The sequence below is a fragment of the Xenopus laevis genome, chromosome 3L, assembly GCF_017654675.1.
Source record: "Xenopus laevis strain J_2021 chromosome 3L, Xenopus_laevis_v10.1, whole genome shotgun sequence".
Classification (NCBI taxonomy): Eukaryota; Metazoa; Chordata; class Amphibia; order Anura; family Pipidae; genus Xenopus; species Xenopus laevis.
Window position 1 is genome coordinate 50953192 of NC_054375.1, and position 22606 is coordinate 50975797.

At 37.4% G+C, this 22606-nt stretch overlaps 1 protein-coding gene across 2 annotated transcripts; it reads left to right on the forward strand.

Moving 5' to 3' along the window:
- The first annotated feature begins 697 nt into the window (after positions 1-697).
- Positions 698-12153, forward strand: nkx2-5.L (NK2 homeobox 5 L homeolog). Of its 2 annotated transcripts, none has more exon segments than NM_001172192.1 (2): positions 698-992; positions 11269-11876. In NM_001172192.1, coding segments are annotated over 2 exon segments (903 nt in total).
- The last annotated feature ends 10453 nt before the right edge of the window (positions 12154-22606 follow it).

Consider the following 22606-nt stretch of genomic DNA (forward strand, 5'->3'; position numbering starts at 1 on the left):
TATGGGATCCATTATTCGGAAACCCGTTATCCAGAAAACCCCTGGTCCTGAGCATTCTGGATAACAGGTCCCATACCTGTTACATTAGAAATTGAATTGAAATCATGAATTTTAACGCCCTCCTTTGATACTTTTTAACAAGTTAAATAAATGTTTTATTGATGTCGAGTGATACTTTGTATCCTGTACAATCCCACTCCTGCTCAGCGCTCATTGTTCCTATTATTTGGACGCAGCTAAATGAAATACATGGCACTTTAGAGCAAATGTTTACATTTTGTCATTCAAGAGGCAAAATGAAGCTGTAAACAAAAGTTCCGAAACAAAGTGACTATGAGCTGGATTTCTGCTGAAAGAAAAGCCTTACTGGCAGTTAAAACAACAATTAGTATAGTAGTAGTTTAAATCAGCTGGCGTTTTTTCCCTGCTATGTCTATATTAGGGGAGACAGTTTTGGGGATTTCTGCATCACAAGTGCAAGTTAAGCCAATAGGGAGAAGGAACTGTGCCTGGGGAACTGACTGGCCCCTCCTCACTTGCCTTATGGAGACTGATCTATAACCATCCCCTGCACTTTCTAGGAGAAGGCTAAACACTGCAATTAGATGAGTCTCCTTTGAAAAGCCCAGGAATCCAATCTCTCTCTATCCAAGTCTGTGAGGGTTACATGAAATTGTGGGGTTTACCTGATACCGTCATGTTTGCCAGCCCTGTGACTTCCACTCCATTCTCTGTAAAGGACATTTTGAATTTGGAGCAACACCAGAATGGATTGTCTCCAATGGACATCACTTCCAGGCTGGAGAACTCGGCCTGCATGCTGTCCAACTTTAAACAGGAGCCCTACCCTGGAACCCCATGCCTTTCTGAACTCACTGAGGAACTTTCCCAGAGAGACGCCTCTAAGGGCCCCTCGCCTTTCCCTGGATCATTCTTTGTTAAGAATTATTTGGAAATGGACTCCTCTAAAGCGCCCAAAGATGACAAGAAAGGTAAAGCAAAATGTTGGTTTCTAGCCAAGAGTGATCCACCAAAAACATAGGAATGATGGAGCAATAGGAAGTGAGGGGGTTTCTAAAATGTCTCCTCTTTCCTCTGTGGGACTGTAAATAGGCTCTCAGTTTCCTAAATGTTATTTGCACTTGGCATGGATAGGGTTAAGCACAAGCTCCCAGCAGTTCAGGTATTTAGAGGCATCTATGTCACAGCAAGGAGCAGAACTAAAAGAAGGTGCCATTGTTGGTCACTACCAGCAAACTCCTGCCTCGAAATCCATCCAGGCTGCTTATTTGTTGATAATCCCTTTATTTGCGTAATGGCTGTGCAATTATTTCAGGACCACTTGGTTTTTATGGTTTTAAGGCCAAACAAACCTGTGCCCATTATCCCAATAAAAGTATCAGCACAAGACCCTTCACTGGAGGTGTAAATAGGCTCAGGGTAACCTTGACTGACGTGCTACAATACACAGAGGAAAAATCTGACAAATTGCTCTCTAATATATCCAGCGTTTCTATTGACACAGCCCAATAGTCTGCACTTGTGAGGGGCTGACCGGACCTTATACATACCAGCCTACAACCGCCGTACCCCCGAAACCTTCTCCAGATAAATTGTAAGCTCGTTGTTTAAGGGATACTCTCACACCCCTAAAAAACCCTGCGTGCAGATCTGTGCAAAAAGCTCAGCTATGGAAAATTTGATACTTTTACTTGGGAAACTAATTTAATCTATTATGCTGACAGATAATTGTCATTAGAAATTAAATGAAACAAGTCACATTTTCACTATAATGATTACCCAGGATAAATAACATACTCTCTCTCATATCTCTCTCTCTCTCTCTCTCTCTCTGTATATATATATATATATATATATATATATATATATATATATATATATATATATATACATATATATATATATATAATATATGACTATAACTGGCTCAAATTAGAAGTTATTATCTAGTTAAGATGAAAGGAATCCATCCATATAATTGGAATAATGTGAATGTTCACGTATACTGCAATATCCACCCATTAGGGTGTCAAGATCCTCAAAAGAAAATATACAAATAAAACAAACAAAGAAAATCAAGAATCATAACATTTTATTTTAAATAATATATTTAAATCTTTACACTGTGTATAACTTTTTGTTATAATTTGTCCCCTATCGTTCAAAAATAAAAATGAACAGAAAACATTATTGTATCCAATGAATAATTGCATCAATATGTAGATATAAGTGATAGCCCTGGATTAATCACAGTGCAACTGCCACCCCCTAACATGCCTGAGTGAAAATACAAAAGAAAGGACATAATATTTCAGTAGTTACTGTTGCCTATTAATAATAGACCCTGATTGTGGACATACTAGAATATAGAATTCTGTCTATACTATAATATCTCCATTGAATACAAGAATGAGCATTATTATGCACAACAAACTCAGCAACTAAATGGCTGCAGTTGCTCCTGACTAGTAAATATAATTCATTGTTGTGGCTGCAGCAATTATAACCACCAAAGCGCACATGAATAACTTTAAGCAATAAGATATATATACATATAAAAAGAAATATATATATATATATATATATATATATATATATATATATATAGAGTTATATATATATATATATATATATATATATATATATATATATATATATATATATATATATATATATATATATATATATATATACACAAAATATATATAACTATTTGGAAACTGGAATAAACTGGAACAAACTATTATGTTACTACTACCTATGTATGCCATTTTTAAATGGTAATTTTCCCATTCCATAAAAATTAGATGCTATCTATGCTAGAAGATCCGAATCAGACCCTTAAATTATAATGGGAAATTATATTTATTAAGCGGGGATACAGACATCATTGCAAACACACACACAACTATATATCTGTATATGCATACATGCAATACATTTTAAATACTAATGTAAGGGTTTTTAATATTAATTTTTTTTTTTACTTTTGGCACCCATAATGCATTGGTTTACCCACGATGCACTGCTGGTAGTGTACATTATAAAAAGCAATTGATAAGCATGACTGCCATTGAAAATAAAAAATGGTATGATCGGTATTATTTCTTCGCTGTTATAATGTTTAAGGAATATTATCTTTAATATTAAGTAAAGAGCAAATATGCCCTTTAGTGATCCCCAACCTTTTTATTTTTGTGTTATTATTTCTTTATTCATCAAGCTGTATCCACAACAATTATTTCAGCAAACATAGTCAAAAATATTTCTATATATATTTATATGTGCAATACAAATTGAATACCAAATTGAATATCCCACTTTTAATAAAAATCACATTTATATCAATATCTGCCTATAAATATACTACTAGAAAAGGCTAAGTGCACATTGGTAACCTTTAAAAAAATCACAAAATTTTATTTATCCCATATTAAAAAGTGTCAAAGTTTTGGTCCTTTCCTAAGACCTTTTTCAAGACGTTATATACAGTATACGTTTGTGCAGTATTAAATGACTCTCGCTATACCCGCTTTATTTAATATAATCCATTTTTCAGTTTTACTTTGTGATACCCACAATGCAATTTTTGTCATCTTCTCCTATCATTTCTATTAGTTCTGTGTATTGTTTAGTAAAAATGTAAGGAACCATAATTTATTTTTATATTGTATTTTTATATGCATATTTTATAGCATTTAATGTTGCATGCACCTTTTATTAACCCCCTGCTGGTTTGTATATATTAATTCTAAATGCAAACTACTTGTATATCTGTTCGGAGCATTTGGGGGAAATGTTTATGCTTCACCCTTTAATAAATAAAAGTTCTGATTTACTGTGTTTTCTGTCTATTGAGGAACTTAGAGATAACCATACTCATGCCAACTGAATTATTTTTGTCCTAATGGAAAAAGGATAACGTAGACACATATACAGATCAGAAATATAATAATATATATTGTTAAGTATCCAGCAAATATTACAATCTAAGGACTCCTCAATTCTAAGTAAAAATATATATATATATTTATGATGTATACACAATATACAAATGTTTAATATGTAAAAAAAAATATATATATATATATACATTATACATTTTCCATAAGAAGAGAACATTTGGAACAACTTGTTTTATTTAAATTTGACTAGGGTTGAGCGAATTTTTTTTGGTGAAGCGAAACAGGTTGAATTCGCTAATGCCTAAATTTTACTATTTTGCCTTGTTTTATGTTAAAATGATGTATAACCACATACTATCAATTTGTAACTGTTTTGCCAGTTTCTTTGTTTCTCCTTGTATCTTTCTTTTTCATGAACAGCAAAACAATGTTCTAATTAAGAATAGTCTAAGTTAGCCCATCAATTTGCCTACATTGTTTGTTTCGCCTTCTAACTAGCACAGCATTTGGAGCAGATTCTTTATTTATCTCCCTAACAGGCTGAACCCTCCTCTTTCTCTACTGTAGCAAAAGTATTTCAGAAACAACGCAGAAATCCTTGCAGTTTGTCAACAGAAATTAAGATAAGAACCTCTTAGACGTTAGGATGCAATGAGGATTCATTATTGTTGCTAATAAATGGATGTTAGATAAGATAAAGGAACAATGGCGCTGCTAGAGTAAATATCAGCCAATGGCCAGCACTTAGCTGCCAAGATTTTATCCAGAACGGCAATTTGCATTGCACTGTATGTGACTGGAATGCAATGGAGAGCAAGAGGGTAAAAATGAGTACGGTTGTGGATTCCTGCTGGTTTTGCAAAGCTAAACATAGGATAAATCTCCACAATGGTGCCATCATTATGGAAATTCAATTAGCTTGTTTACTTGTGAGTCAGGTTTGCACCCATCTCATCACCAAGTTACCAGTTTATATTACACATGTCCAGGGAACCTTAATAAAGTCAAGAGAGTTAATATAATGCCCTACACATGAGCCCACTGTAAAATGAATGTTCCATATGTTATGAAATGTCTGGAGAAAACCAGTTACCCAAAAAAAGTTTGTTAGGATTTTAACAGCCAATCCTGCTTCAAAAAAGGAAAAGTCGCCAGTGTTTTTGGAACTTTAATGCATTTTCGGCACACAGGATATGATGTAATTGACAGAAGATTGAGGAAGATCTAGCTTCTTTTTAGCACTTCGTCTGGTCTGAGGTGGCAAAGGCAACTCTGGCGAAAGAGGTAACGTTCAGTAAAATCCACATTTTAGTGAATTTGCAGTGTAACGTCCATTCGCCAGAGCGGAAAAAGTCGCCTGCCGATAGAGTGCAAATGACCGCTACCGATGGTCTGTTTTGCTAGCGAATTGGTGCCTGTTAGTAAATAGGCGATGTCCCGACAGGTGGCAATGCTGGTGAAAAGTCGCCACTTCGCTCTTTAGTAAATCTGCCCCATGGTATATTCCTGACCTTAGTGCAAATCCTTCTGGAAACAGATGCAAGAATAAATTGGCTGTGCCAAAATATCCAGAATGTGGTGCACCAGTGCATTGTGGCAAACTGGCTTTTTCCCAAGAGATTATTGATTCTCTTTCAGCACATGATTCACCATTTCATTACATATCTTCTAACCTCTGCTGTGGCCCCAGCTCAATCCCAATACATTGATACTACTATATCTTCATGTGCTCTCTTGCCTTGTGGGGAAGCTCTCAGATCCTTGTTGTATCACAACCAAAGCACATTTCTATTCAGCAGGTGGATGATTCCCTGCCAACCATGTTTTTTTAGTCAGATTCCCTGCACAGCCTTTTTTAGTGCAAAGACAGAAGCATTGTGCTTTTAAGAGAAAAGAATATTATTGCAAGGATATTATAATACAATATGAATTTATTATAGCAGATGTTTACCTGTAGCACTTGCTTGGCTCCAGACCACAGGCTAACCTTGCTCAGCCTTAGATAAATTATTACATTTAAAGTAAAATATAATCAAAATAAGACGAGGGTGAAGGACAAACAACTTGTGAAACAGACTTCCCTAAAATTTACTTTTTATACATTTCAGCTGAACTTCATTAAAGTAGATATCCACCCAAAAATCTTTTTGCTTAAAGGTAAAATATACCTTTTATATAAAATATATATATTATATGAAAATTTAATTTATGCAAACTTCCAATATATATTAATTAAAACAATCAATGGTTTGAAAGTTATTTGTAAATGTACTTGTTATTGTTATTGAAAGAAGTATCTGTCCAAATCTCTATAGTCTCTGCACTGCTGGTTCTGACTCTCTAAACAATGTAGCAGAAACCTGTGGAGAACTGACTTCTGCAAAATTTTCAAGGATCAAGACTAGGGGTGCAGAAAGGAAAGACAAATACTGCAATCATATATACAAATAATGCTCAAATAAAAATGTGTAATTATTTTATATTAACAATTGCTTAGAATTACATTTTCTTTGCAAAATACATTCTTGGTGCAGATTCCCTTTAATTGTGGATGCATTGCTGCAACTTGCCTGCGTTTGAAATCTCAGCTCGGTCGCAACTGTAGCTTGGAGCAACCTGATTCCCAAAATTTTGCGGGGTAAAATTTGTATTTTTGTGATATTCAGTCGTCCCGAAACTCCTTCAATTCTTTTTAACAAGTTATGTCTATAAATGTATTTATTGATGTTGAGTGATACTTTGTATCCTGTACAATCCCACTCGTGATCAGCGCTCATTATTCCTATTATTTGGACCCACCTAAATGAAATACATGGCACTTCAGAGCAAATGTTTACATTTGGTCATTCAAGAGGCAAAATGAAGCTGTAACAAAAGTTCCTGGAGGAAAAGGTTTACTGGCAGTTAAAACAACAATCGGTATAGTAGTAGTGGATTTTAATCAGCTGGCAGTTTTTCTCTGCGATGTCTATATTAGGTGACACAGATCTGGGGATTCCTGTGTCACAAATGCAGGTTTAGCCAATAGAGAGAGGGAGCTGTGCCTGGGGAACTGACTGGCCCCTCCTCACTTGCCTTATGGAGACTGATCTATAACCATCCCCTGCACTTTCTAGGAGAAGGCTAAACAGTGGAATGAGATGAGTCTCCTTTGAAAAGCACTGGAATCCAATCTCTCTCTATCCAAGTCTGGGGAGGATACATGACTTTGTTTGGGGGGTTTACTTGGTACCACCATGTTTGCCAGCCCTGTGACTTCCACTCCATTCTCTGTAAAGGACATTTTGAATTTGGAGCAACACCAGAATGGATCGTCTTCAATGAACATCACTTCCAGGCTGGAGAACTCGTCCTGCATGCTGTCCACCTTTAAACAGGAGCCCTACCCTGGAACCCCATGCCTTTCTGAACTCACTGAGGAACTTTTTCAGAGAGACGCCTCTAAGGGCCCCTCGCCTTTCCCTGGATCATTCTTTGTTACGAATTATTTGGAAATGGACTCCTCTAAAGCGCCCAAAGATGACAAGAAAGGTAAAGCAAAATGTTGGTTTCAAGTCAAGAGTGATCCACCAGAATCATAGGAATGAGAAATGGGGGACTGTAAATGGGCTTTCAATTTCCTAAAAGTTATTTGCACCTGACATGGATAGAGTTAAGCCCAAGCTCCCAGAAGTTCAGGTATTTAGAGGCATCTATGTCATAGCAAGGAGCTGAAACAAAAGAAAGTCCAATTTTTGGTCAATGTTGTGAGATAGTTCCACCACCATTATGGAGATTTCTTGTGTGTTTATCTTTGCAAAACCGCAGGAATCCATAAACTCACTCATTTTTAACCCCTTGCTCTCCATTGCATTCCAGTCACATACAGTGCAATGCAAATTACCGTTCTGGATAAAATCTTGGCAGCTAAGTGCTGGCCATTGGCTGATATTTACTCTAGCATCGCCATTGTTCCTTTATCTTATCTATCATCCATTTATTAGCAACAATAATGAATCCTCATTGCATCCTAACGTCTAAGAGGCTCTTATCTTAATTTCTGTTGACAAACTGCAAGGATTTCTGCGTTGTTTCTGAAATACTTTTGCTACAGTAGAGAAAGAGGAGGGTTCAGCCTGTTAGGGAAATAAATAAAGAATCTGCTTCAAATGCTGTGATAGTTAGAAGGCGAAACAAAGAATGTAGGCAAATTGATGGGCTAACTTATATAGAATACTCTTAATTAGAAAACTGTTTTGCTATTAATGAAAAAGAAAGATACAAGGAAAAAAAGTAAGAAAAATTCAACAACAAAAAAAGAGCTAGAAGCAGTTCCTCTGCTTTACAGTATCTGAGTATATAATATTTTAAAGTAAAATAAGGCTAAATATCCAAATTAAAATAGGAATCTGAAGCAAAATCTAGCTTTCGTACAACAGAAATAACCTCCTTCAATTTAGAAAAAAGAGTTCCCAATTATCTCTTCTTCTAGAAAATTTAATTAAAAACACCAAAGTTATCACTTTTAATGTGTACATTTTGTATATAGAAATATTAAGAATGTGTATAAATATCTTTTCTTATACATATATATATTTATAAATATGAAATGCATTTGTTCTATTATGCATATTTATTTTGTGCAGCCAATATAATTTTATATTTATACACATTGATATAAAGCCAGCAATAAAGGAATGAAAAGGGCATTCAACGTTTAGGGGGTTATTTATCAAAGGTCGAATTTGTGAGTTTTTTTCTATTCTCGAATAAAATCACAATTCGAATGTTTGCTTATTTCTGAAAAACCCAAATGTAAACTACTCAGGGTGAAAAACTTGAATACTGAAAATGATCGAGTTATCGGCAAAAAAACCTTGAATACCTCGAATTAGTCGAGCTTTCGAGCGCAAACCACTGGAAAAAACGCGCACATCATGAAGGCTAAAAACCTCTTCAAATGGTTCATGGGACCTCTGCCATTGACTTCTACATGACCTCAACAGGTTTTAGCAGGAGTAATTTAGGATTCAGGCTTTTTGCCGCTTTGTAGTGTAAATAAATCTGAAAAGATTTGAGGTTTTTTTATCACGAAAAATTTGAGTTTTTACTGAAACTACCCTTGAAAAACAAAAATCGACCATAAATACATAGCCCCCTTAATGCTAAAAATAATGCAAATTGAAATACAATATAAAAATAAATTATGGTTGCTTACATGTTTACTCAATAATATACAGAGCTATCAGAAATTGATGGTTGCAGTAGATGACCAAAAAACAAAGTTAAAGGGCTGTAGCTATGAAAGCTTAATTTTTGCTTCTTTTAAAGTTTTAAAGTATAAGCGTTATAAAGTATAAGATCTTAAAAAACAGGGAAATGAAACTATTCCGTTACAAATATTGGCTTCATTCATATTCATTGTTTATTATTTGTATTATTTGCCCTGGAAAGAGCAATTGCTGATGCCTCAAATGCATTGTGGGTATTACTAAGGAAAAGTGAAAAATGGACTTTATTAAATAAAAGGACTATAGAGAGTCACTTAATACTGCATATACATATATAGATATATATGAAGACATAGATATAAATGTGATCGTTATTAAAAATGGGAGATTAGTGTTCAACTGTTATTGTATATATGCAAATATAGAAATACATTTGGGTGTGTTTGTTTGCAATTATGTCTATATCCTCTATTGAAAAAATGCAAGTTCCCATTATAATTTCAGGTCTAACTTAGCATACATATTATCTCATCTCTAAGGAATTCCAAAATGACTTTAAAAATGTGGAATTACCCACTTTTAGTCTGACCTTGCATGACTTTTGCATTACTTAGAAAACAAGGTTTTAAGCCATAAGGGCACACAGGCAGATTCGGGGAGATTAGTCGCCCGGTGACAAATCTCCTCTTCTTTGGGGCGACTAAAAGAAACTTCAGGCAACTTTGGAAAACGAATTGCTCCGAGTGCCATCCCACTGGCGATTTACATTTTAGCCGGCAGGAAGGCAGGGGAGGCAGTTTGGGGAGATTAGTCGCCCCAAAGAAGAGGGGATTTGTTGCCAGGCGACTAATCCCCCCAAATCTGCCTGTGTGCCCTGACCCTAAGGGTAAGTCCACACAGGGAGTTTTGGGGAAATTTGGTCGCCTGGCGACTAATCACCTCGTTTCTGCAGCGACCAACCATCTCAATTTTTCATTTTAGCCGGCGCAGATTCAGGGAAGGCGTTTGGGGAGATTGGTCGCCCTAATAACGAGGCGATTAGTCGCCAGGCGACCAAATCTCCCCAAAATGCCCTGTGTGGCCTGACCCTAAGTGGTAATGATAAGACGTTAATTCTAAGCATTATTACCCAATTAAGCTATATTAACATGACAAAGGTTCTGGGAAATGTGAGTTACAAATAAGTATCACTATTCTCAATTCTGAGAATATGTATACATACACATACATACACATATATATATCTCAAGAAAGAAAGGTCCCAGCAGAGGACTGAAACGTCGATACAATAAAGGATAACTGATTTGAAAAAATTCCCTGTGTGCACCGGCATCTACTTATCTACTTATCTATATATTTGAAATTCTGGGAGCACCAGGGTATATAACTTATCGGCAAGCGTGTGCAGTGGCCTTGGGATGTGTGTGTGTATATATATATATATATATATACAGAATGCTCAGGACCTGAATTTTTTTTGAATAAGTGAACTTTCGTGCATTTGGATCTCCATATCTTTAGTTTATTAAATAACAATTTCAATGTCAATGAAACCCAATAGGATTGTTCTACTTCCAATGAGGATTAAGTATATCTTAGTTGGGATCAAGTACAAGGTACTGGTTTGTTATTACAGAGAAATATATATATATATATATATATATATATATATATATATATATATATATATATATATATATATATATATATTCTTATTGTTTAATTAAAATTTTTAATTAATGATGTCAAAACATATTACGTACAATTATAGTTTAACCTCCCAATTTTTTGGAGAACTTATAATGAACTTAACAAAAGAGTGCAAAGGTCAAATATGCTTATATAAATACTCTAGGCCAGATCCAAACATTGGACCAGATTCAATTTAATGAGAAAAAGTTATCTCACAGTTGATCATGTGAAAACTCATGATCGAGATTCAATTCAAGGAGAAAATCCAGTTACAGTTTTTTCCAATAGAGTTTTCACGTGACAAACCTTAAACTGAATTGCATCTCAAATTGAATCTCGACCGTGACTTTTCACGTGATGAACTTTATTCTCACTGAGTTAAATATGGCCCATTATGTGAAATTATTACTGATTATTAATTATCCTTTCAATTCCCCCAGATATCTGCCCCCTGCAGAAAACTTTGGAACATGACAAAAGAGAGTCTGAAGACCCAGAAAGACCAAGACAAAGGAAGAGAAGGAAGCCTCGCGTGCTGTTCTCCCAAGCCCAGGTGTATGAGCTGGAGAGAAGGTTCAAGCAGCAGAAATATCTGTCAGCCCCAGAGAGGGACCATTTAGCCAATGTCCTGAAGCTCACCTCCACACAGGTGAAAATTTGGTTCCAAAACAGAAGGTACAAATGCAAACGGCAGCGGCAAGATCAGACTCTAGAGATGGTGGGGCTACCACCTCCAAGACGGATAGCTGTACCAGTCCTGGTAAGAGATGGGAAGCCTTGCTTGGGAGAGTCTTCTCCTTACAATTCCCCATATAATGTCAGCATCAACCCCTACAGCTACAACACTTACCCTGCCTACTCCAACTACAATAACCCAGCCTGTAGCGGAAGCTATAATTGCAGTTACTCTTCCATGCCTAGCATGCAGCCCACGTCCGCTGGTAATAACTTTATGAATTTCAGCGTGGGGGACTTGAACACAGTGCAGACTCCAATCCAACAGGCCAGCGGTGTATCTGCACTTCATCATGGCATCCGAGCTTGGTAGACTCAAAGCCTAGAACTTTTATCAGAGCACTCAACAAAAAGGTGGCATTGACTGCATGGACTGGAAATGGGTTGCAGGGATTTGTGGGGAGCAAAGTTATTCTGCACTCACTCAGTGCTAGGAGTGTGGCCTATTAGAGCTACAGTTGGGTGGGTGTGGTTAAAGGGGAACTCCACAAAAACATAACTTAAGCTTTCTGAAAAGTAAACATAATTTCAAGCAACTTTGCAATAGACATCATTTAAAAAATATGCAGACTTTTCAAGATTTTTAATGATTTCTGACAGTTCCCTAAGCCTATCCCCCTGCTCTCCTGCTGATATGTCTGACTACTTTACTGAGCTGACTGACTACTGTTACAAACCCCACAATTCCCTGCACACATGATTTCAATAAGGAAAGGAACATCACAGTGCAATGCATTGTGGGTTATATAGTTCCTGCATGCTGTCTGTAAGCTGTGGAGACAATTTGTAACATCAGTGTTTTAGTCCCACCTTCCCTGCCAGGATTTCAAATGATGCAGAAAGAGAACTGTTAACCAGCTGGATTTCAGCATAGAAAATGGCATTTATTCATACTTTTTGAAGAAACAGGTAACTGTGATGGGTATATTAGGGGTTTCTGTGTTATGTGGGCCTCTTTATCAAATTTTTTAGAAGCCGGAGTTCCCCTTTAACATGGCAAACGGTCAGATGTGTACTGAAGCACTGATGCAATATTCAGACACATCTAATCCAGGAGAGTTATTTTGTGTAGTGTTGAGTTTTAGCAGCACCATGGTATTTACAGGTTATGCAAATGTGTGCGTCTGTGTATTAACCCCTACGCGGCAGGATCCCAAAGTCGCCCTGGAGATGCTGAACACCGTCCTATTATTAAACTTATACCGAAAACTATAAAACCTCCAGATACACTTCACACTGAATGAGCACATACCACTCTGTTGGTGTTTGGAAAGGTTTCCCTGATTAAAATGATAACTGTAATTGAAAATTATACAGAAATTACATCTCATGTGCAGCTGGGAAATATTGATAATGATTTGCTAATTAAAAGGATACTGTCATGGGAAAACATGTTTTTTTTTTTAAACGCGTCAGTTAATAGTGCTGCTTCAGCAGAATTCTGCACTGAAATCCATTTTACAAAAGAGCAAACAGATTTTGTTATATTCAATTTTGAAATCTGACATGGGGCTAGACATATTGTCAATTTCCCAGGTGCCTCCAGTCATGTGACTCGTGCTCTGATAAATTTCAATCACTCTTTACTGCTGTACTGCAAGTTGGAGTGATATCACCCCTCCCCCCCCAGCAGCCTAACAAAAGAACAATGGGAAGGTAACCAGATAGCAGCTCCCTAACACAAGATAACAGCTCCCTGGAAGATCTAAGAACAGCACTAAATAGTAAAAGCCAAGTCCCACTGAGACTGATTCAGTTACAGCCTGCCAGGAAGTAATTCCATCCTAAAGTGCAGGCACAAGTCACATGACTGGGGCAGCTGGGAAACTGACAAAATGTATAGCCCTATGTCTGATTTCAAAATTGAATATAAAAAAATCTGTTTGCTCTTTTGAGAAGTGCATTTAGTGCAGAATTCTGCTGGAGCAGCACTATTAACTGATGTGTTTTGGAAAAAACATGTTTTTATATGACAGTATCCCTTTAGAGTGGAAACAAATCTATTCTCATTTTTTGCAGCCCACTCATTGCTATAAGGAAAAAAATTAGATAGCCCAACCCCAGACTTGTGTTTCTTTAACCCTTAAAGTACCCAGTAGTTATACATTTTTATGTCACCCAAATCATAGTGATGCCAATTTATTATTTTTAATTTTAATTTAAAAGCTGTACTGTATATGTACAGCTCCTGCAAACCAGCTTTATTTATTACAGATATTGACTACCCTACATCTGATATAAGTGCCTTATACAGCTAATTGAGAAACTTGGCCCCCAGAGTAAAGCAAGTGACATTTTGTATTATATTTTGTAACTCCTAAAGGCATGTAACGCTCAAAAACAATTTGCTGTATTTTTCTCTTCTTCTTTGTTTTTCTGCAACCGAAATGTTGTCTGACTACAGATCTAAGATAAATGTAATAAATCTGTTCACCAAGTTTGTTGCATATCATTCAACTAATGTACGAAACGAGTTACAAAATGCATGGCAGAGGGATGGACCAACTGCAACAGTGCTCAGTACTCAGTATTGGGGCCAAGGATGCTTTAGTAGCTGAGTAAGTGATTTGTTAGAAAGGACAGGATTTTGCACCATGATCCTTCTCTGCCATCATAATCAGTCATGTAATTGTATTTCACTTCAGATGATTTTATCAAGTTCACATACACTAAAAAGGGTGAAGTAAGCCGACTACAACTGATTGCTGCCTATCAACATAACGTTGTTACATCCTATTTGGTAATAGCAATGATTAAAATGTTTTTGAGACCTGGAGACTCCTGCAAATTGACAAACATTTTGGAGGGTCCGTCTGCAGAAGGTCTTAAATTTTATGAATTTAAGAAAAAAATTGCTTATACAGGTTATCCAGAATGTTTGGGATCTGGGGTTTTTTGGATAAGGAATGGCTTCATAATTTGAATCACTATATTTTGTAATCATAACATGAAATAAACCCAATAGGATCGTTTTAACTCCAATAAGAATTAATTGTATCTTAGTTGGGATCAAGTACAAGCTACTGTTTTATTATAACAAAGAAAAAGGAAATCATTTTTAGAAATGTGAATTATTTGATTGAAATGGAGTCTATGAGAGTTGGCCTTCCCATAATTCCAAGCTTTCTGGGTAATGGGTTTCTGGATAACACATTGATAACGTTGTGGAGAGATATGTACATTATATACTTTTTGAAGTATAAACTTCACCCAAAAATAATAATAATGAAAAAATAAAATGGATTTTATGCAGAGATGATTACATCCTTGCTTCTGTTATTGTGTATATTGCCAATTTGAAGGGAATATTGTTACACTATTAAATATAAAAACAAGAATTTAAATTATTCACATACTGAAAAACATTAAGGATAATTGTATTTTCTTGGGTTGTAATTAGACCCACTTTTGGATTTTGTGTCACTATCACCTGTCACAAGATTCCAATGAAATAAAACATTGTCACAGCACTCACCCTGCTTTACACTCTTATTTCCAGGATTATCCAATGATTCAAATAACCAGTCACCCCCAAATATTGACAGTCCTATAGATTGGGAGGCTGTGTCCTAACCTGATAGCATGTATAGGCAATAAGAGCTAGCAATCTACTCTTTACACGACACTGTAAAGCAGAACATGCCAGTTACCTTCATTTTAGAAACTTCTTTTAGTGGGAGCAATGAACATCAAGCAAAGATACATTGTCAACAATGTAATATTCAATGTTAGGATTTAAAATATTTTTGGGGGACTGTGACTATTGTATTCGAGGAAAGTTTGGAACAAAAGCCATTGTTCCCCAATAAAGGAAATGAAGAGGCAGAGATTACAAAAATAAATATTTGCTATAACGCATCTGAAATCGGATATGTTTCATATTAATGTCACATTATGACTTCCACCAATAATGCTAGCTACCTTTTTGCCTAAAATTAGCTTAGCACATTGCCTAACACAGGCCCTTCATATTTTATCTTACTGACTGTGGTCCATCTATGGCCAGCTTGTCTGGGATTTGGTTTTAGAACCCAAGATTTTATATTGATTTCTCTGTCTCCTCTCAGTTATTGTTCTCAACTGTGGCAAGTCCTTCTTGGGACCCCCTCTAAACTGAATGTGGACCCATTTTTGTCCTGATCAATAAGTATGATTTGCTGTAGGGCCCAGGGTGATTTTCCATAAAGCCCCTGAATCCCTGCCATGCTACATATGATGTACTAGAAATTATATTTTCATTGCATAAATAAAAATGTTTGAATTTTTTGGCAAAGAATCTTGTAATAGAACGTCCTATGTTATTGCACTGCCAAGATACATAGACCTGAGGGCTTACAAAAAAGAAAAAAACTGCTATGCATTTATTAGGGAACGTAAAATAAACAAAATGGTCTTCCAAACCCTGAATACGTTATTTTTGGCAGAATAAGTCACTTCTCCCCAACCACAGCTCATTTGGAAAACCATGGCTATAGTTGCAGTGTAACCTGAGTTTCTACTTAGGGTTTATAATTGCAAGTAGCTGCTAATAAAGGGCTCCTACGCTCAGCAGATTTTGTTCTGACTCAAGAAGTCCAAGCAATTGGGTCACAGTTGCCTTAATTCACTCTGTGGCAGCTGAAGCTCAGTAGGGACACTGTTGGTAAAGCTGCCCTTCAGAACTGGATAAAAACCAATATGGACATATTTTGTGACATCTATCAATGTGTTTGTCTCAGAATTAACTAGGTCTAATCAAAACCTACTCAGTTGCTCAGGTTAGGGAGTATCTCTTTTCGCCAGGAAATGGCTAAATGGAAGTCTAATCACGGCCAATTGCTGCCCCAAATTCATCCAATCTCACATTATCTCTCTGTTACTGACAGCTGCAAATTCATTCATAAGGAGGTGCAGAAGTTTCAGAGAAAATTCCCTGTAAATCTATCTGGGATTTATAAGTGTCCTCTATACAAAAGTTATTTCAACACATTTATTACGCTTTATTTTATATTCCTGTGGCAGGAGCACAAGTTCAGTCTGCGTGTTTTTCATGGAAACAGTCTAATAATATGTTTGTATAAATACATGAAAAAAATATGGTACAAACCATATAAATAATCCACAATAAATTGCCACAATAACTTGTAAGTGAGGAGGGGCTCTCCACCTAAAAACAGTTTGTTGTATCATTACCAAAATGTAATTTTAAGCACATTTCAGATATTCATGAATTAAAGGAGAAGGAAAGGCTAAAATTAAGTAAGCTTTATCAGAAAGGTCTATATAAATACACCAGTAAATCCTAAAAGTAATGCTGCTCAGAGTCCTCTGTCAAAAGAAACACAGCATTTCTTTCCTTTTATTGTGTACACATGGGCTTCTGTATCAGACTTCCTGTTTTCAGCATAAACCTCCAGGGCAGGGCTTGAGCATGCTCAGTTTGCTCCTCTCCCCCTCCCTCCCCCATCCCTGCTGTAATCTGAGCTCAGAGCTGTAAGTGAGCAGGGAGAGACTCAGGCAGGAAGTGATGTCACGCCAAGCTTATATGACAGCTGCTATCCTAAACAAACAGAGACAGTGTCTAGAGCTGTTTACTCAGGTATGGTAAAGCATTCTGCAGAATAATTATAGCTTTCTAGCTTGTACTATTGTGGCTGATCTGTTGGCAATAAACTGTCTTGGAGCTTTCCTTCTCCTTTAAACATTAATTACAAAAAACAGTGGTTTAAAAGTTACTTGCAAAAGTAATTGCTATTGAAAGGAGTATTTGTTAAGTCCTTTCAGTTTTCTTGTTGTGACCACTGAAACAATGTATAAGGAGATAATTCTCCTGCAGGTATTTTAATCTCTTTGGATCAGCTGGCTTCTACCACCATTTGAATTCAGAACCAGAAGTTCAAAGAGTATAAACAGTTAAACAGACACTGCTATTAATAGCAATTACATTTACTAATAACATTAGAACCACTAAAAATATTTAAAGGGATTCTGTCATGATTTTTATGGTGCAGTTTTTATTCCTAAATTACACTGTGTACACTGCAAATAATTCACTCTGCCATATAAAATTTCAGCTTATTTCCTGTGTGTGGGGGTTCCTGACGGGTCCTCCCGATCGATATCAGGCCAAAAATTGGTTAGATATCGATCGGTGAAGTTTGATTTTTTTTCCACGATCCAGGACAGCATTGGCTAGTTGATGCGGCCCTGCGACCCGTCGGCGCCCACGGGCCAAACGTTCAGTAAATTAACACTTACCATAAGAGGTAACTACAAGCCAGGAATTGTGCATTGATCCACCATGTTCTCCCTTACAGCAGAGAGACATCAACCTGCTGGAGGTGATTTCCAAGAGGTTTTTGGCCATGCTTTAACCATGTCCCAACAGGATGTGGTTGGGGTGTAAACGTCTAACGTCCATAGGCTTAGCCACAGTTCACCTGGATTTGGTTTCTAGGAGGTTAAAATATTTGTCTCCTACGTATAAAAAGTTGGGATTTTGTAACCAGAGCATCACTCTCTCTCCCATCAGAACCTGCTTCAGGCTGGATTTACCCCTTCCCTTGTTTCCAAGGACTAAGGGCGACACAATTTTTTATAAGCTTGATATGAGAGGCGCTTGTAATTTAATTTGAATCAAGGAGGGGACGAATGGAAGATGGCCTTTAACAATTGTGATGGGCATTATGAGTATTTAGTAATGGGCTGGTTTATGTAACACCCCGGCCATCTTCCAAGAATTCGTTAACAATATCTTATGTGATCTGTTGGGTTGCTATGGAGTAGTGTACTTTGTTCCTGGCAAACTCTTTGTTCCGAAAAACCTTCATGAGGCAGTATTGGTAGAGACTCCCGATTCTAAGGTAACAGGGCATCTGGGCTGCAGTAAAACCTGTTCTCTTCTGTCCTGCACTCTCTGGTAGCCAACATTAAGACAGGATGTTGCTAATTATATTGATTCTTGTCAAATTTGTCAATCTTCAAAACCTTCCAGGTCCTTACCTGAGGGGCTGCTACAGTTGCTTCCTATTCCTGAAAGGCCATAGACCCATATCTCCATGGATTTCATTGTGGAATTACCTCCCCTCTAAAGTGAATACTGTCATTTGGGTGGTAGTGGACCAGTTTAGTAAAATGTCTCATTATATTCCCCTTCCCATCCTCCCCTCTGCTAGGTCTCTTGTTAAACTCTTCCTATCTAACATATTTAAACTTCATAGGGCTCCATTGAACATTGTCTCTGATAGGGTGTTCGGTTTGTTTCAAGGTTGTAGGGGGGGCTTTTGTTCACTAATGGGGACAGATTTGTCTTTTTCCTCTGCATATCATCTGAAAACTATTGGCCAGACAGCAAAGATAAATTAGTCACTGGACGCCCGCACCTCCTTCCCTAGGATTTGGTGCAGTTTTTTATAGGTTAGACAGATATGCTTTAAATATTTACTTTATAGAATTAGTTCTCCTTTAAGTGGGAGCTGCCTTGCTGCTTACCTCAACTTCCATAGAACCCAACAGAACGGTATAATACTGTGGACATCAATGTATAGCGCTGTTGTTGTCTACATAAAATAGAGGCTGAGGCAAGCAAAGTGGTTAGCCCCTCCTTTATGTAGCAGATTATTACAGCAATTATATGAGGGGTTTTCTGTGCACACAGTAAAAATATTAGTGTTTATTCAACGGAAAATGTGAAATAAACCATTTAAGTAGCTGGTCTTTGCTGACACGCTACCTGTATTTCTCACCCTATCATCTAAATCGCTCTTGATACCAACATGAACAAATGACATCACCATGGGCAGCTATTTACAAGTACAATATTTTGCTTGGAGATAGGGTTAATAACATGTGAATTACATGTGAAGTCCCAAAGCTCTGACCTATAAGGGGCCCCCTTTGACCCTTTAGCTAAACAAAGTATAATGTATGTTTGGACTAAGGGTCATTTCCCTACAGATTCCATTAAAATGTCAGCAGTACATAAAAACACTTTGTTGTAATAGCAAAGCAGTAATGCAGTAGCTTCCTCCCTCCAATATATATATAGAGAGAGTATGGGGCATGTCCACACCTTTAGAGAATCTTTGCTAAACTGCTGTGTTTATCAAGAGTTTCCCCAATGTGTTTACTGCTATTAGAGTGCAGAAATGATACACTGAGCTGAAAAAACAGACCAGCTTGTAGTTTAAACATACTTTAAAAGCCTCAGTGCAAAGGTGCAAATTTCAGCGGCAAATCTGCATGCTTTTCATCCACAATGTAACATTTCCACCTAAAATTCCAGCATAATTATGGCACGCATTACGTTTTGTCTACAGCAAATTGACATGTATGTAACAATACTAAGGGTAAAAATTGTCTTGCTAAACCATATGCAAGTTGCAGCAAATGCATATGTATGTGTGCAGAAGGAGGGTCACAGATAATGGTGGGGAGGGAAGCTTGTGGGTCCCAAATTACACCATTATATCTTTCTTTTCCTGTTGCCATATAACAGATCTACCATTATGGTCATAACTTTCCAGCAGCCAGTATGACTTCTATTTCTGACTCCAGTTACTCTTAAAACAGGCCCTTGATAAAGAGCATGGTTCCCAACCATGACCCATTCAGCATTGTCTTACCATACCAGGAAGACCATCAGTGAGGTACAGGTGGTCACAAGTATTGGTCATTCCCATACATTTGCATGTTTATGGCACCAGGCTGATGGCAGCCACTCTATCCTGTTAGACTGCTACAAGTTTAGTGGGCTAGTTTGGTGATTAGAGGTTAACATGGCTGGAAATATCGCTAGAACATTGTAAGGGGCCCAAAGGCTCAACCAGGGGTAGCGGACCAAGGAGGAGGCACAGTCCAACCAGTTCGAGGTATCCAAGGGTTTAAGAGAAAGGCGTAGTCAGGTCCAGGCAAGAAGGGTCGGTTCAGGCGGCAAAAGTTCAATACACGGTTTAACAGGCAAGGTCTAGATCAGAATCAATTAGAAAGTAGAATAGCGCACCCAGGAACTCACTATGTGGAACCTATATAAGGGTACTGACGGCAGTGATCTGGTGCTTTAAATAGACATCATTTGGCACCAAAATCAAGTGTGATTGTGTCATGTCGCTGCATCCATTCTGTCGCCGGCATCACTGTGTTGCATCTATTCTGACGCTGTCGTCCGTGCTGACCAAGAGGACTCCATGGGCGCCGCCATCTTGGATTAGGAGATGCGGAGGAGGCAGCACCGGAGCCGTAAGTATCCCTTACAAACATCACTAGGGAAATGAGGTTTTACCGTTTTCAAACAGGAACTGTACATTTACTGTTATGTCTCTTCTAAAAATGGTCAGCAGAAACAATTGTGAATAATTTGACCAACAGTTGCAATAAGATGTCTATGGGTGCCCATACAATATCAGGGTACAGGCCCACTTTTTATTTGCCTCAATAACCACCAGCTTCTTAACTGGCACCCAACCACCCCTAAAACTCATCCCCTACATACAGCAATATGAAAAGGCTCCTTTATACTCATTTTTATTTCTGTAATTACATACTTATCATACTCTCCGGAGACCAGTTGCAGCCACAACCACTTGCAACTGGAATATTGTTTTAAGTGTGAATGACTCCGACTGGCATTGCAAGAAAGCTGGTAGGGGTCGTGAGGTCTCTGTGGTTGCTACACTGTCACTGGGTCCATCCAGTGAATGCCAGATGCCTGTTATAGGAAGCTTTCTGTAGGACTGCATAGGGAACTGATCATCACTGCACTATATCCCAGTGTAGATTTTTACATAGCATGAAACATCATATTATAACATCCCACATAATGTAATCAATAGACATGCTTGTGTAAAGAAGGTTTCTTCTTCAGGCATGTGGCCTAACTTGTTTATAAGCTTTCAGTATTAATCAGCTCATGTAAACATTAAAATCAACATTTAAACCTCATTTATCTCTCTGTTTTATCTATACATAAGAGACAAAGTATTCTGTGATTTACCTAATTCATACATAATTGGCCCATTACTAGTATTTTGGTAATCTGAATCCTTAGCTGCCCCTGACCCTGAAAAACGGGCTTGTTAGCAGCACTGTATGACACTATGAATGGGACACATTGCTGCTTACAGATGAATGTACAATACACATTTGCAGGGTAATTGGGGGCTGGAAATAATTCCACATAGAGGGGACATTGCTGTCGGAAAAAACGGGTATGTAATACCAATATATCCATTTAACATGGTACAGGCCCCTCGGTAGGATCAATGCAGCTTTTATCGACCTGTGTGTATCTTAAAGGCTTATTAATCAATATTCAACATTTGTAAATTTTAGAGGTTTTTTTAATTCGAATAAACTCAGAAACTTTCCAACCTCGAATGCGTGCTTATTTATAAAAAAAATGTAATACAAAAACTCAAACTCAATTAAAACCATGAAAAAATTGAACGTTGCAAATTCATATTTTCTACCATTGACCATTGACTTCTACATGATTTCGCCAGCTTTTAGATGCCAAATGTTTCATTTATATAGTACAGCTATAAACTCTGATCAAATAAAAGTGATTACTTCCTCTGTTGTGAATCTGGTGGCAGTTGTAACACGCAGGGCATAGTTGGTTGTAGCTGATAGGGATCATATTGTTCATGCACCGTAGAGACGCCCAAATCATTCATTTCTGCAACTGCCACATATTTCTTCCTAGTGCTGGTGCTGCCAGATCTCAAACACACCGCCCCTCGGTAGAGACAATCGTAAGTGGTGAATTTGCGGCAAGTTCCACGTTTCTCCGCCGGCGAATAAATTCATCTGCGTCAAAAAAATATGAACGTGCGTTGGAAAAGTCGCACGTGTCAAAACCGTCCAGTGTCAACACTATTCGGACGCCAATTGACTTTAACGGCGGTGTCAGAATTGCCATGGGCGTACATTTTCGAATCACTAATTGTAAGCCGTGCACAGTCAAGAGATAAATAGATCATACTTTGCCTACACTCTTCCCGCCTATTGGACCTCCCGAAAGACAACTCCACAAAGAGCGCTTAAGCAATCATATAGTTCTATAAA

Excerpts from the sequence above, each read along its gene's own strand:
- nkx2-5.L (XM_018250580.2), top strand. The coding sequence starts at position 7,163 with ATGTTTGCCAGCCCTGTGACTTCCACTCCATTCTCTGTAAAGGACATT. Across the intron at positions 7,458-11,268 it reads GCCCAAAGATGACAAGAAAG|ATATCTGCCCCCTGCAGAAA; the intron begins GTAAAGCAAAAT and ends CAATTCCCCCAG.